We start from the raw sequence: 16,164 nt of genomic DNA, 5'->3' as shown, positions 1-16,164 counted from the left end.
ACTTAAAGAAAGTGTTTGTCTTTTTTTACCAAGAACACAGATCTTTCCTAAGCAGGAGGGTGCCAGGCATGTGCATAGAGTAAGCATTATGCCTGTGCAGCGGGGCCACTTCACTTAGAGTGGAGAGTTCTTCTTTGTACCCTTTACCATAATGGCATGTTAGGGGGAGATTTTTAGAGACTTAAAATCTTCAGTTGTTTTTTTCTATGGCTTCACTGGTCAACTTAATATTGTTATTCTTTGATCTTTTAGCGTTCAAGTGGAGAAAACAAAAGAAAACGGAAGCGGGTACTGAAATCGAAAACCTTTGTGGATGAAGAAGGCTGCATAGGTAAGACAAATGTTTGCTATCAGGGGTACCAGAATCCTCTGGGGAGCATCTGTCCCAGATGTAAATGCTCATGGTGCTCACTGCTTCTGGCTGGTGGCCCACACTGGGGAACAGAGTACAAAGAACACTGCAGTGAATTCAGAACACTGCTCTCTTGTTGTGTGTGGGCCCTACACCATGAAATAAAGCTCTGAGAGTGTGGCATCAAAGTCACGTCATCTCAGCTGGGGATTTTCTTGATCTGTGGATTGGACGAAAAATACCTATTTTGCCTCCTGGTGGGGTGTTTGTGAAGATTCAGATGAGGTAGTAACACTGTCTCAAACATCGAGAAACATGTTTTTAAAAGACTGATTGTGTTAAACGTTTCAGTAGTAGAATGGAGGTTTCCCGCAGGTGGTTGGACCCTGGAGAGCGTCAAGTCTTTGGTGTCCAGTCCTGTTCATTCTTAGAGGAGTATGATTTGATCTCCCTGTTCCTGTGTATTCCTCTTTGTGCCAGGCAAGGCTCTTTCTACAGTTGAACAGTCTGGGGGGGGGGGTGTGGAGTGAGGGGGCCTTTTGGGATTCAGCACTTAAAACTTGTTGACATGCTCAGATTCCAACACTATGCTCTCTTGTCTGGAAGCAGTTAGGATTTAGGCTTGTAAACCTCTGGTTGCGTGGAGCATGGGTAATTCTTTCTCCTTTCTTATGGCACCTTCCATGAAGTGGATCTCCTAGAGAAGGTTTTAATGCCCTGGCTTTTTGTTGTTGTTTTGTTTTGTTTTTCTGAGACAAGATTTCTCTTTGTGGCCTTGCTGTCGTGGAGCACACTCCGTAGACCACGCTGGCCTTGAATTCATACATCATCTGCCTCTGCCTCTCACGTGCTGGGATTAAAGGCGTGTGTTGCTAACACCACTAGGCTGCCTTGCATTTTTGATTTTCCTTTTCTTGTTCAAATTTCTGCCTTTAAGCTAGGCGCAGTGGTACAAATTTCTGCCTTTAAAAGGTTGATTGGCAGCTGGGGGTGGTGGCGCACGCCTTTAATCCCAGCACTTAGGAGGCAGAGGCAGGGGATCTCTGTGAGTTCGAGGCCAGCCTGGTCTACAAAACCATGTCCAGAACAGCCAGGACTATTACACAGAGAAACTCTGTCTCAAAAAACCTAAAAGAAAAAACCAAAACAAAACAAAAAGATTGATTGTCTCTGAAGCATCAGCTCTTCCTTGGCAGGGTGCTTACTAGAGCTCATGGAGACATTGGGTTGTTACGTTCCCTATACTGTTACCCACCTCTCACTCTACTGACAGGCTTGTTACTGTGACTGTCATATATAATTGAGAACATTCTGTGCATATGGCATCATTTCTTCATGCTACTTCTCTTGAGGATCTTTATGTTCAGAACTTTAGTGTGTTTAGTGATTTTTTGTTTTGTTTTTGCTTGTAGTATTTTAATATAATTTGAGTGCCTTAGCCATTTAAAAAAATTGAATTAAAAAGACAAAAGCATCAGTGCTAGTTTTTTTCTCCTCCTTACTCTAAGAGAAGAAAGTATCTTTTTTGGTTTTTTAAGACAGGGTTTCTCTGTGTAGTCCTGGCTGTCCTGGACTCACCTTCTAGACCAGACTGACCTCAAACTCCCAGTGATCCACTTGCCTCCCAAGTGCTGGGATTACAGGCGTGCACCGCCATGCCCTGCAGTAAAGGATGTTTTTATGAGAGTTCATTAGGAATCTGTAGCTAATTGTTTATTGCTTTGTTTTGAGCGCTCAGGTTTTGAACAGGTATGGCACTCGGGCTTGTTTGTGACCCCTTCTCCTCATGGGACTATTAACAGGCTTGGAGGCAGCAGGGAGAACTGATCACATAGCACCTTTTTTCCTAAGATTTTTAGTCCTAGTGCAGCCTAGTGAATCTTGGTTCTGGTTCCCGACAAAGGCTGTGCTTTCCTTAAACTCTGCTTTGACTGTGCAGATGTACCGGCACAGGGGTCTCTACTTGCCCTTGCTAGATTTTTTCCCTGTGGGTTTGTAGAAGAAACTATGGCACTAAGCCCTGAACTAGGTTGGGGTGAATTTCTGATGAAGGAATGGATTTCTTTTTTTTTTTTTTTTTTTTAATATTTACATATTATACATATTCTGCTCGCATGTGTGCCTGCCCACCAGAAGAGGGCATCAGATCTCATTGTAGATGGTTGTGAGCCACCATGTGGTTGCTGGGAATTGAACTCAGGACCTTTGGAAGAGCAGTCAGTGCTCTTAACCTCTGAGCCATCTCTCCAACCCCCAAAGAAATGGATTTCTAAGAGCAAAGACGCTGACTTGAATATTGTCCACACATCAGTCTTCTCAGAATGGCAGCCAAGGAAAGTGGCATGTCCAGCTAACATAAAGGTGCTGTGTTTGAACTTCAAATCTCCTTTGTCCTTTAGTTCAAAGTAGCTACAACTTTGACTATAGAAATGTCCCTTTTAAGCTTGATACATTAAGTGTGCTGCTCAAGATATTTGGTTGGTATGCCCTGGCTGGTTTTTAGCTTTCCAAGCAATGTACCACACGAAGTCAGCCACAAGACAGCCAGTGGTTTCCCCAGGAAGTAATAAAATAACCTGGTAATGGGTCCTCAAGTATGATGGTGTGGACGTGCCGCCATTTGAATAGGGACTGACTACCAACTGTGAAGTCATCTCTTTTCAATAGACAGCTCTTCAGATCTTACTAACATATAAACTAATGACAGCCCGTAATCTTATTCCATGAATTGAGTTGTGTGATGCATTTAGCATAGGGCATGTTGGGGATGGAGTGTGTTCTGAGATGTGCTTGCTGAACTATAGGTATTCCATGGGAATATTTCAAGTGTCCTCTCAAAAAGATTGGCAGATTTCTCTAATTTTATTAGCTATGTGAAGTACCTGAAAGTCTTGCTAAAATTGGAATTCTTCGTTTTCCTTGTCTTTCTCTTCTCCTTTCTTCCTTTGTAGGCATGGTCTCACCATATAACTTAGCTGTTCTCATCAGGGTTCCGTCCCTAGGTACACAGATGTCAGGTTTGCAGCACACCTGGCTGAGATGCTGCATTTCTGACTAGGTCACTGAAGAGCCCAAGCCCTCCAGTCCAAGTTATGGTTTTAAAGCTTGTGTCATCAAAGTGGCTTTCTCAAGTAAAGTAAAGTGAAGACAAATACTAAAACCTCCATGGGGAAATATTTGGTGGGTTTGTAGCCCTGTTGGGATTAGGTGATGTGGATGAAGGATGTGCTACAGAGGCCACTTACCGTCCAGGAGAGTACACTGAAGAAAGAAGAACACTGAAAAGTATTTGCCACACACTGCCAGGTCCATCCATATATGCTGAGGGTCAGCGTGCTCCCCATTTAATGGAGACAGGGACATTGATTCTTCAAATGCCACCCAGACCAGCAGTGTTTGTGTCCTATGGGAATGTGTTTAAGAGCGAGGTCTCGGGTCCCACTACAGGCCTGCTTCTGAGCGTGGAGCATGGAGCTAGGGCTCAGCAGTGCTCCCACCAGCCCCCCAGGTGACCAGTGCTTGTTCACATTGGGACAACCCAGGCTTTAGGACACAGATGTTGAATCCACATGCTTGTGCCTCTGAAACAGTTTAACTAGTATATTTTAATTAGAAAATATTATCAGTGAATAAGTCTGAAACCATCTCTGTTCTTTGACTTGAATGCTTTGAGCACTTTTGTGCATATGAGGTTACTTTTCCAGATGTTTCCCCTCACTGCCTCTCTATCACTTGCTGCATCCACAAAAGCTGAGGAAGCCTGGGTGCTTCTACTTTAGTTCTCCTCACAGAGAGGTAGCACTGAGTGTGGCCTTAGCTGGTGCATGTGACACATGGTGTAGATCTGTGAGAACATGATTGGAGCCACCACTTCTGCCTGCACATACTGGGACTGCTTGTGGCATAGTTCTCTTCCAGGTTTCCTTTGGGACGAGTTCAGGGGACTTTAGTTTTTTCATGTGTATACTACATGCATGTGTGTGCATCACTTGTGTGCCTGGTGCCCAAGGAGATCAGAAGAGGGCATTGGACGCTCTGGAGTTGGTGTTACAGGCAGGTGTGAGCTGCCATGTGTGACTGGGAACTGAATTCAGGTCCTCCGCAAGAGCAGCCAGTGCTCTTAGCCACTGAGCCATCTCTCTAGCACAGGAAAAGCCTTTGGCTGCTAGGGAGTAAGAAAACAGGTAATTTGCTTCTTATTTTATCATTGTCTGTCCTTAGAACTTTCAATTGGATCATCTAGAATGGTCTGTTTGGGCAGTTTTCATCATGATGTAGGCTGCAGTAAATCTTGGGTTCATCAGCAGTCTTTAACACCGAGCAGTTGAGTAGCACACTGTGGCCTTAGACGGGGGTGGAGGAGGGTGGGGGGCAGTGGTTGACACCAGGATGGAGAGAGCTAGTAGTGTCCATGGCAGGAGGGTGGCTAGGCAGAGGTGGCAATGTGCAAGTGTGCAGGTCATGGAAACAGGACTCGGGAAGCCAGTCGGAGCACAGAGTTAGGAGTAGGGGTTTGCAATACAGACAGTTCATATGTAGAGCTCAGGAAGTCAGCAGTGTAGACGTGGACCCAAGTGGCATATGTGAGCAATGAGATGATAAAGGCCCCTCTGGTACATGGGGCTCAGCTGTGAAGGAGTGGGGGTTCTCAGCCCCACCTAGAGGCTCTGGGATGCAGGCCATTTCCTGGCTGAGGCTAGATGTGGTCTCCAGGACTCAGGACCTGATGAGCAGAACAACTTAGCCTTTGGTGAATGACTCAAGCCACTCATGTCCTTTTTTCCTACCCCAGTGACTGAAAAAGTCTATGAGAGTGAATCCTGCTCAGACAGCGAAGAGGAGCTTAAGGTGAAGCCCGCTCTAGCACACAGACCCCCTGCTGCCACTGTGAAAAAGGAGCCCAGAGAAGACCGGAAGGGCCTCAAGAAAGGGGCCGCTGCTCTGGGCAAAGCCAACAGACAAGTGTCCATCACTGGCTTCTTCCAGAAGAAGTAAATGCTGCCTCTGGAAGGACTTGGCGTGGTCAAGGGAGAAGACCGAGAAGTATAGACTGTCGCTTACTGTGTAAGTTTGCCTGGCTTGTGCCGCCCCTGTGTCAAGATGCTGCTCTGCCGTTACGGGACACCATTTCTGTTCTTTTCAACCAAAAGGAAGTCACCTGGAAGCAGGAGGCAAAAGAATATCTTAAAGCTGTTACATTGTGATGAGTTTATAAAGCACAATCTTTAATCTGCCTAGGAGAATTCATTCAAGAATTACCTGGGCCCCGCTCACCCATGCCACGTTCCTCTTCTGGTCCTCCGGATGCTGTGAACTTGTGACAATGTTTTTATTTTATGAACGCTACTGGATGTGTTCGCCACTTCTCTACTTTCCTCTCCCTGCTGCCACACTTCTGTCCCCTGACCCCACAAATCTCTTTTCTGTAAATCTTATAAACCATGGTCAGACAAAAAGCTAAAACTAAAATCTTCCTCTAACCCCCTGTCTCCATCATATGGTAAGTGACACTCAGCTCCAGGCCAGGCCAGTGCCTGTTGTCCGTTCCTCCACGGCAGCTCTCTAGGACTGTACTCACACCCAGTGGTTAGGGCAGAGCACAGACAGAAGTTTACCAGTGTACCCAACTTTACCAGAAGTGACGTAGAGTCTCGTGGTGGGCACTGACAGCTGTCCTGCTGCCAACACAGGATATCAGTGTACTTATGTTTGTGGGTTTTTTCTCCCAAATATTCCATACTTAATACCTAGAAAGTAGGACCATATAGTGAGATGAAAGGGTAAAAAGAGAAATGCTTGCTGCCCACCAGATAGAATTTCTCCCTCTTAAGGAAATACAGAGTCCAGAGATGACAGTTTTTCATTCCAGGAGGGTATGGAGAACCTCAGGCACACATTTCTACACAGAGGCTGCTGCTCTGTATTCTCAAGTCCTCCATTTGCCAGCAGGATAGGCTCCCCAGGAAGAGTTAGGAGGCTGACTGGGCATAGATCTAGACAATACTTAGAACATTTGCTTTTGTACTTTGGTTGGTTCTGATAATAACTTTCAAGAACCCTCCATTGTGGCTGGACAGGAGGTGAGACCGTCCAGGCTGTATGGCAGTGGCTTTGCACACTGCGCTGTAGGGAAGGGAACACAGAGGACTGATTCACTCGTGGAAGGTGAGGGGGGTCTGACGCGACCCTTCCACTGGGGCCTGGCTTGTATCCTGCTGCTGACGGTTAGAGCTGGGACTGACATTGGCATTTACACAACAGGCAAGCAGGGGCTTGCTTGAGGCCAGCAGCTTGGGAAAGGAGGCCTGGCTTTGCGTCGAGGACTTGAGGGCAGAGCAGGCTGTGTAAAGGCTGGCATACTCCAGAGCCCACCCCTCCTTTTTTTTCAAGTGGAAAAGAGTGGAATGCCTGGACTTAAGCTTGACAAGAAACCTCTGGAGAAGAATCCCTTATTTTAAGTGGTTATTTTTGTCATTGCCTCTAGTCATTTTTCTAAATGGGAATGGAAAAGTACAAGGCAACAATCCAGTCTTTTAAAAAATCTGATTATGGTGGGATTTCTAATAAAACCAACTTTGAATTGGAGCTCTGGTGCCGGAGTTGCCAGTCTTGGATCACCGTAGCCAGCATGCCACCTGAGCTCTGAGCTGCCTGCAAAGCTGAACAAGCACGGAGTGCTGGCTTTCTGTCCGTGCTGTTTATACAGTGCTCGGTCAGGTCACCCACGAGTTAACTAAATCTGAGAAGCTGTGTCTGATGGGTCTGTTATTTGACAGCCTGGTGGCAGGGTGTACAGTTATCTAAATGCTGACCAGGACCAGGCTGGGTTCCAGTTCATGTTAAAAGTGCATACCCATAGTCTGAAGGGGACGGGCTATTTGCTGTCTTCATCATCTTTTCAGTCCTGTGGGAAATATTAGTTTTAGCCAACCTTATTTTTCAGTTCATTAGGAAGAAAATCTCATCCTGATCTTGCATTCTGTATTGGTTTGGCTTCATCCCTTGCTGGCTGGGTGATGTTGGGCAAATTTCTGTCTCGGGTTCCTTCACAAAGTTGAGCTAAAATGAGCCACTCTGTGTGCCAAGCCGACCTGATATCTGTAGCTTGTATCTTGTGGTCCATGGTGGCAGGCACTGGGTGCTGCTTCTCTCCTGATGGTGGATGCAGGCAGCTACCAGCACGTGACCCAAATGCTGTCCTCTCAGAGGCCTCCTGGCAGTGTATCTGACCTACAGGGGAAGATGGTTATCCTGTTCTATGACAGGTTTTAAAGAGTAAAAAAAATCTTTTTTGTTGTTGAAAGAAAGGTTTATAGATGGCAGTATTTACTATTCTTTAAAACATCTATTGTGTCTAACATGTGCCAGGTCTCTGACCGGAACACAAGAGGATACGATAGAAATTGTAGAATTTGTTTCTTGTCTTCAGGATCCAATGGACATGAAACTATAAAATGGAATTGCAGAGCTGTGAGTGCAGGGATAGAGGAGTCAGGGTCTCCCAGTGCTCTCAAGAAGGTGGGTCTCAGAGCAAGCTTCTGGAGGACAGAGACCCACACAGTTCTTTGAAGACAGTGTATTATTTTTACCAAGAAAGGAGAGAGGGAAGGACTTCCCAGGCAGAGGAGCACAGCTGTGGGTGTGAGGTAGAGCAGACTGTAGAATCAAAATTTGTTTCTTATGTATATGGGCCTACATTTTGCCTATGTTTGTATGTGCATCATGTGTGTTCCCGGTGCTCTAGAGGCCAGAAGAAGGCATTCCTGAGCCATCAGTGGGTGCTGGAAATAGAACCCAAGTCGTCTGCAAGAGCGGCAAGTGCTCCTCAAACAGGGAAATACATTGAGCCGTGAAACAGGGGTACTGCTGAGTGGTTTGGATTTTGCCTGTAGATAATGGGGACCAACTGAAAAATGTTGAGAAGGTTTTTTTTTAAGTTTCCATTAGATGTCAGGTCTCTGTGATGAGTGACAGCTGGCATGTCCTGTGCTCCTATATGCTGTGAGAGTACATCTATCTGTAAGTGCACATTGTGTCTGAGCTCTAGCAGTGGGAAAGTGCTAATGAGATTTAAGAAACTGTCATAGCTAAACCTGCTTTATTCTGGCAACTGGTATAAACAATCGCATTGCTCCCCCAGACTCCCCAGCTTGCATTTCTGTAGCAGAATTGGTTTTTAAGAGGTGAGCTCAAAAGCCGATAGTTCTTTGACATCCTCATTGACAGGGGTCTCTACTCAGCTTCTACAACACGGGGAGTGGGATGGGGCAGGACAGGTTCTTTCTTAGCTTTGCACCTTTAAGAAGATGAAGCTTGTTATACAGGGAGCAGAAAAGAAGAGCCTTATAAGGAAACGAATCGTTTCTTGAGGACAGGGTAGAACAAGCGCCTAATAATGGATCTGCCAGAAGCGCACTCAGTGTCAGACTCGTTTTGGTAAACTTGTCTCCCCTTTCACTGGTTCCGGGATCTCAGATGCTGTATAATGCAGTTTTTACCACCATGAAACCTTCAGGGGCTGCCTCATTTTGTGAGAAGGCAACATTGCTCTCTGAGTTATTACCCTGGCGGCTCTGTAAATTAGCCCATGCTGTCACCATGCCCTCTCTGAAGGGCACATTGTACCCAAATAACATTTAGGATTGGCTCTCACCACTCCCTACTGCACGATGGCACTTCTCCCCTCTTGTGTCTCTGTCCAGTGTGTGTGTGTGTGTGTGTGTGTGTGTGTGTGTGTGTGTGTGTGTGTGTGTGTGTGTGTGTGTGTGTGTGTGTGTTTTAAGTGTGGGCCACCCACAGATGACCACCCAGGCTCCTCAGCGAGAGGCTTGGTAAGGCTTCTGGTCTAATTTTCCATTGGATCAGAACCCACCGTAACTCCAGAATTGCCCTTCCATTTCAAGCCTAAGCTGCCACCCTCCCCTCCTCCTCTATTTTTTCTCCCTCACTCTTGCCAGGCTCCTCATTCCTGGAGGCCTCCCCTTGGCTCTCGCCACCTTCTTTTTTAAGGCTCAGAGTTCTCTGTGGCTAGCCCTTCTTCGGCTTTTCCTTTGGTCTCTCGGGCTTTCTCAAGGTCCTTCTCCCAGGCAGCTTGTCTTTCTCCTGGACTGCGCTTGAAGGATGGAAGAACCACCTTGTCTAATGTCTGCTTTGGGTCTCTGAAACGCAAAGCCCCAAGCAGTTGAGCGATAGTCACCTTGGTCCCAGACAAGGGACTCTGGCTGGCATTGTAAGAACCCAGTCCCATACACACTAACTAGTTCATAACGAGAGCAGTGGGTAGATGCGTGGTAGGACAGGAACTGCACTGAGCAGAGAGCCTGAGTGGGCACAGTGGGCAAAGTTTCTAGTCTGCAAAGAGCATCAAAAAGTAGAGGAGACTGCTGGGGCAGCGTTCCCAGATGCGTGGGTTCTCTCTGCTGTCGGAAGTTCGTTTAGCATCTATATAAATGGCCCGTGTAAGGAAAGCACGAATAGAGGAGCTTTAACATGGTTTCCGTCCACACTGAGAGCGCAGAGTTACAGACAAGTTTCAAGCAAATAGGCAGGACTATTTTGAGGCAGTTGGTACAGTGGTTCTCTGTAGGTTTGACTTGCTTTATGTAGAGTCCCAGCACTTTGGGCCCACTTGAAGCGGGGGTGGGGGAAGGCTCTGTTCAGCATTGACTGTGGATTGGGTTCTGCCCTCTGGCTTGCGCTTTACTTATACTGCACAGCCACCTGCCTTGCTATAAACCATTAGTGAGCTAATGTGTAGGCAGTACCTTATAGTTTGACACATGAAACTACACATGAGAAAAGAGCTCATTTTTGAGGACCTACTATGTGCCAAGCCTTGTAAATATTAATAACTCTTCCTCCTAACAGCCCTGGGGTGAGTACTTTTTGAGAGACTGTCTCCTGTATCCCAAGCTGGACTCAAAGTCAGCGATGACCTTGAACTCCTGGTCTTCTCCATCTCCTGAGTGATGGGACTCTAGGCATAAGCCATCACGGCCAAGTTTGTGTGGTACTGGGATGGAACCCAGGGCTTTGTACATACTAGGCAAACTCTGATGAACTATGTCTCTAGTCCACAGGCACTTTTATTCCCGTTTTACATGAGGAAACTGAGGCAGGTTGCTCAAGATCACAGAAATAGGAAGTAGTGGCGGCAAGATACATATATCATTGGACTCACTGCCTAGTCTTAGCCCTCATGCAGGATCACGTGTTGACTGATGCTCATTTTTTTTGTGTGTGTATGGATGTTTTGCTTGCGTGTATATCTGTGCACTGTGTATGTATCTGGTGTCGGTAGAGGTAAGAAGAGGGCATCAGATCCTCTGGAATTGGAATTACAAGTGGTTGTGAGCTACCATGTAGGTACAGGGAAACAAACCTGGTCCTCTGCAAGAGCAGCCAGTGCCCTTTTAACTCTGAGCCATCTTGCCAGCACAACTGAAGTTGCTCATTTGTATAAGTGAAAGGACATGGACTTGTTCAGATCCCATATACTCCAACTTGAAGCCTGCCTCAGTATTTGTCTACAGCCTCCCCGCCAAGTGCTCTTGAATCTATAAACAGCCAATTGTGTTTCATAAACCATACTTACTAATTTACAAAGTTAAATAAGCAGACTAATAAATGTTAAGAAGCATTTAGAAGTTTAGAAAAAAAATAAAAATTTCCAATCGTCTTAGCTCACCATCTATTTGGTGTCAGTTGAAGTCAAGAATACTATTTGCCTTGAAAAGTTCATCTAATTCTTGGCCTTGCTTTTGATACAACCTTTGTAAGAATAACAAAAGAATTGAGTTTTTGCCCTAAGTCGGCTGTGCTATGGGCTCACAGGTAGAAAGTGGCCCAGAGACAGTTTTTGCCCATGCTTGCAAATAGGTGAGGCCAGAGTGATAGTCTCCATTTAAAGAATGGGAGCCTTGGGGCTGGGGCTTAATGGAGAAAGCACTCGTCATGGAAGTATGAGGACCATTCTGATTCCTAACTCCCAAGTAAAAGCCAGGTGGGCATATTGGCCTGTTTTAATCCCAGCACTCAGAAGGTAGAAACAGGATTCCCCGGGGCAGGCTGGCCAGCTGGACTAGCCTAGAGACCCACCTTAGTAAAGAAAGAAGATGATGGAAGATTACATTGACATCAACCTTGGGCTTCCACACACGTGAGCACCTGCGTGTCCACACATGCAAAAGGACAAAACCCTTGACTTACTAGGCACTTTCTTCAGCTTAAAAGGCATACGAATATGGTACAGAGACATGTCTGTCTGGGGTGGGATGCTCAGAAGGCAAGTAAGCTGTTAGAGCAGAATGCCTGTTTGTAATGTTTCCCTGTCCTCCTCAGTAGAGTCCACTCTCACCCTTCTGTTCCCTAACAGGAGGCAGAGACGGGGTACCAGTCAGTCAAAAGGTTAAAATGCAGAGTGATCCAGGAAGACACCTGGATTCTTAGGGTCTCCACCTGTGTGTTCTCGTATGTTTATTTGCACACACCGAGTTTAAAGCAATTGCAATTAAGTAGAGACATTTATTTTTAATAATTTCAAGTGAACAGCTAGAAAAGGCAGACTCTTTGCAAGTCTGTGCTTAGCAAACCTGTGTGGAGGCTGACTCCATGTAAGGAACAAAACAAATGACACCTTTAAAGTTGGTTCTCGTGGATGAGAGATGGTGGTTTAGGACCCGGAGCCTTGTGGCCATAACCCCCTGCATCTTATCTCCCTACCTCCAAACTGGGTTAGTGGGCTGGCTGATATTCTGACTGGCCTGGAAGAAAGGCCAAAGGTGGGCCCTGGGCTTTCTAACTTGAAGCCTGAATTCTTTCTAACACACCTGCCTGACGTATGTGGAGAGACATGGGAGGCAGCATTGAAGTTGACGTCATGAACAGGCTGGAGCTTGCCGGGTGGGGAAGGGCCATGTGAGGAGCAGGAGAGAATACAATCAGTGCTTCTAAGGAGGCAGGACAGTGGATTACCATACCAGATACTCAGGGTCTTTGCTGAATAGTTTAGACTTGGCTCTATGCAAAGAATTTTAATGTGTCAGATTTGTCTATTAGAAAAATCATCTCTGATGGCCCGAAGAGAGCTGTGAGCTACAGTTGTGAAGCGAGAGCCAGACTGCAACTGCATCTGGAGAGAGCAAGCTGAGGAAAAGAATCCAAAGTTGGATTCTATTCCGTTTTCAACAGATGACTCCCTTGATCCTGCTGGAGACTCGGGACAGGAGAACATCAGGAGTGACTTCAGTGTGCAGCGATGAGCCTTTGTTGGGTCACCTCCTGCCTGGAAATCCCTTGGCTCTTGCCTGAGCCATGGTCGTGGTTAGAGCATGGAGATGGGATTGGTTCCACAGCTCCTCTCAGCGCTGGTGGAGGCCCTTCTCTGACGCACATGCATACGCTCTGAGTTAGACCCGGGATGACAGCAGCTCTCTGCATCCCTGAGGGCCAAAATGACCCATGCTCTCAGACTGGCCAACTAAGCCCAGCCCCAGGCATGTTTGCCATATACCTGCTGGGTGGCCAGGTGCTTCTGTGCACTTGATAGCAGTTTTATGGAGTGTGGTCGGCCCAGTTCCATGAAGAGGCTTCCCAGCTTGGGCGTGGCGGGGCTGGGAGCTGAGGGGCTGGCTCAGTGTCCTCCTGACACTCTAGCTTGGTGTCAGTTCTCAGTGATGGGAAGGACAATAAGAAGTTCTGCATGTCAGGGTTGGGTATTGGGGCTGGCCATGCTCCGAAGTCACCGGACGTGGGACGTGCCGTGACGGAATGCTTCTCAAGCAGTAAGGACTGTCTTTGCCTTGAACCTCAAAGGTCACTCCTAAAACGTGGGAACTGTGTACAGCTCCCACACCCTCACGTGGCATGTAGCCAAGTTCATAGTATGAGTTATGTGCATTCCCAGCCCCCACACTTTAGAAGCAGCACCGCATGTAGAGATGGATACTTTATGGTTTGTTTGGTTTTTTTTAAATCAATAAAATATGTGGTCCCCAGAGTTGCACTGAATGGAGGAGCTTGGTGCCCCTTTACCATCAATGCGATGGGTCTCCTGTGTCCCAGACTACTAAGTAGTCAAGGTGACCCTGAACTTAGAACCTCCTGCCTCTAGTGCTACACATAAGACCACCCCTGCCGATTTACGTGGTGCTGGGAATTCCTGCCTGCCACATAAGCACACTGCAGCCGGAGCCACATTCCTAGCCTCCGTGTGACTTCAGAGACAGTCTCTGAGCCTTCAGTGCTCACCTACTTTGCTGAGCTAATAGCTCCCTGAAGGTTCTGTGAGGCTGGAGATAATGACTGTTCCCAGTGGTCGGTCAACAAGTGCTATTATTATTTTTAGAGCAGTGCCTTGGCCATTAATCTTAACCACTGTAAGAAAAATGAGTTGTCATGCCTCATTAATTTTTTTTCCAATCCAGTTTTATTCAAGTGTCCGCTTTATGTTACAAAACAACACGTCAGCCTCAAAACTGACGTCATAAGCAAAATGAGCAGGGAGTGCTGGTGGGCCGGTGTTGGAGTGGGTGTCCTTGGGTGCGCGCCCAGTTGTTGATCCCATGGCTCCCCTTGATGCCCTGGCACCCCTGCCTGCTAGGTGGGCTGTGTGCCCTTCTGTGTGTGCATAGAACAGTCTGGCTTCAGCCACAGTCTCACCTGGACAGTGCAGAGAGAAGCCAGTGATCTCAGTGCACATTCTGTTTCCCCAAGTACAGACATCAGAGGATGCTGTGACTGACAAAATAAATAAATAAACAAACAGATCCCCAGCAGTGGTGAGACCTCCCCAGGGATGCATGGGGTGCTGGGGTGCTCAGGCAGTAGTCACGCTCACAGTTGAAGTCCATCTGTTTTCCCTGGTGGCTCCTGAGTACTGTCCCCTTGTGGTTTGCATCATCGTCCAGAACAGCCAACTCCAGCCCTCCTCAGCCCGCTGGTTCAATAGCTGTCTTATTCAAATACACGCCTCTTCTCTTTGGGCACCAGATGTGAAGTTTCAAGGCAGCAGAGGCCAGCCTGGCCAGTGCCTGGACACCTGCTTTAGCGGGCAAGCCAGTCAGCTGCTGCTTCTGATGATGTTGGCCCTGGTTCAGGACAGCATGGGGTGTAAACTCCACCAAGTGCACACACACAGGCAGCTGAGGGAGCCTCATAAATTATGGCTTTGTTTGTTTACTTCGGGCAGACAGCGGTGTAGTGAAAAGAGCCTGGCCCTCAGAAGCCAAAAGCAAGGGTTTGAGTGCTTGCTCACTGGTTATGGGATTTTTATTTTTTTCCTTTTGGCCTATGAAGCACTGTCTTCATAGCACTTATCATGAGCCCAGCTGTTAGCATCTGTCGGAGTATCTGCTTCTGGGCTGTCTCTGCCACAGGAAGTCGCGTACTGTCTTGTCCATCATTCTATCTCTGCCCCTGGGACAGTGCTTGGGACACAGCAGGTGCTTAGAAAACAACACATGAATGGACAGGTGAGTGAACAGGCTCCAAAGCGGCTGCCTTGATTCGCTGCCTTGTGACTCTAGGAAAGTCATTTGTCTTCTTCGGGTTCACTTTTGTCAATTCTAAAGTGAAGGTTTTAGGTCTCTCTCTGGTACGCTGAGGTTTTCAGAGTTTATACCAAAGGAGCTGGCAGTGTGGCTCAATGGTAAAGTCCTTGCTTCGTATACATGAAGCCCCAGGTTTGGTCTTCAGCTCCACATAAAATGGCATATTCGCACATTCCCATAATTCCAGGACCTGCAAGGTGGAGGTAGGAGGAGGATCAGAAGTTCAAGGTCATCCTCAGCTACATAGCAAATTCAAGACCAGCCTGGGCTACATGACACCCTATCTCAAAAGAAAAAGAATATTCAAGAAATTGCCCCCGGTTTCTGTGCTGAGCATTCTGGTCAGCCTCAAAAACAACGACAAAGTCAGAAACACGACTTGCCCTCATGAAATTTTGTTTTAATTTTGTATTTTTTAGTTATTATAATAATTTATTTATACTACATCCTGATTGTAATCCCCTCGCTCTTATCTTCCTGTTTCCACCCTCCCCGCCTTTTCCACTCTGTTCCCCTCCCCTAGACCTCTGACAGGTGGGGTCCTCCTCCCCCACCGTCTGACCACAGCCTATCAGGTCTCATCTGCATAGCCTGCATCCTCTTCCTCTGTGCTCCCACAGGGCCTCTCAGCTAAGGGGCAGTGATCAAATCACAGGCACCAGAGTTCTTGTCAGAGGCAGTCCCCTGCTGTCCCCTCCCCTACTCCATGTGGAGAATGCGCTGTCAACTACATCTGACAAGGGGTCGAGGTCCTCTGCATAAGCGCGAGGATGTGAGTCTGATTCCCTTCTCCATCCTCCAGGTGGTAAATCCTGGGCCTAACTGCCTTCCACTAGGACAGGATGTCTCGTAAGGACATGTGGCCAGCAGTTTCTTCCTGAGCCCAGGGCTCCTGTTCTTCAGAAACTACAACCGAATCCTGGAAGCATTTTAGATCAGTCTTAGAGCCGATTCTTAGACTTACGCATCAAAGGCTCCTTTAAAGAATTTTACTTATGTGTATGCATGTATGTCTGTGGACCATGTGCCTGGTGCCCACAGGCCAGCGGAGGGCATCAAATCTCCTGGGACTGGAGTTAGAGATGGTTGTGAGCCACTGTGTGGGTGCTGGGGATCGAACCTAGGTCTTCTAGAAGAGCAGCCAGTGCTCTGCCCTTAACCTCTGAGCCATCTCTCCAGCCCCCAAAGGATAGATATTTGAAGAAACTCGAAGAAACCTGAAGATATATTTCCAGATTGCCCTCCCAAAGACTGTATCAATTT

At 47.1% G+C, this 16,164-nt stretch overlaps 1 protein-coding gene and 1 long non-coding RNA gene across 6 annotated transcripts in view; one reads left to right on the top strand and one right to left on the bottom strand.

Moving 5' to 3' along the window:
- POLD3 (DNA polymerase delta 3, accessory subunit) overlaps window positions 1-16,164 on the top strand; it is an 82,540-nt gene that overhangs the window by 32,705 nt on the left and 33,671 nt on the right. For 2 of the 5 annotated variants that reach the window (XR_014777561.1, XR_014777562.1), the window contains exons 11-13: window positions 253-331; window positions 5,145-5,416; window positions 8,300-8,371. Coding sequence is in view for 2 of the 5 variants with exons in the window: in XM_084774011.1 (XP_084630137.1) it covers window positions 253-331; window positions 5,145-5,347 (282 nt within the window). In the remaining 3 variants the exon portion in view is untranslated. Of the gene's footprint in view, window positions 1-252; window positions 332-5,144; window positions 5,833-8,299; window positions 11,031-16,164 lie in introns of those variants that run through there. The other 3 variants (XM_084774011.1, XM_084774010.1, XR_014777563.1) reach the window with 2 other exon arrangements.
- LOC311593024 lies at window positions 8,459-11,898 on the bottom strand. The gene is made up of 2 exons (XR_014777572.1): window positions 10,117-11,898; window positions 8,459-9,932 (listed from the first exon to the last, which is right to left on the bottom strand). It is a non-coding gene; the product is annotated as an uncharacterized lncRNA (long non-coding RNA).

This window comes from Acomys minous, assembly GCF_964271855.1.
Source record: "Acomys minous genome assembly, chromosome: 2".
Lineage (NCBI taxonomy): Eukaryota > Metazoa > Chordata > Mammalia > Rodentia > Muridae > Acomys > Acomys minous.
This window is presented reverse-complemented; position numbering and strand designations above follow the sequence as displayed.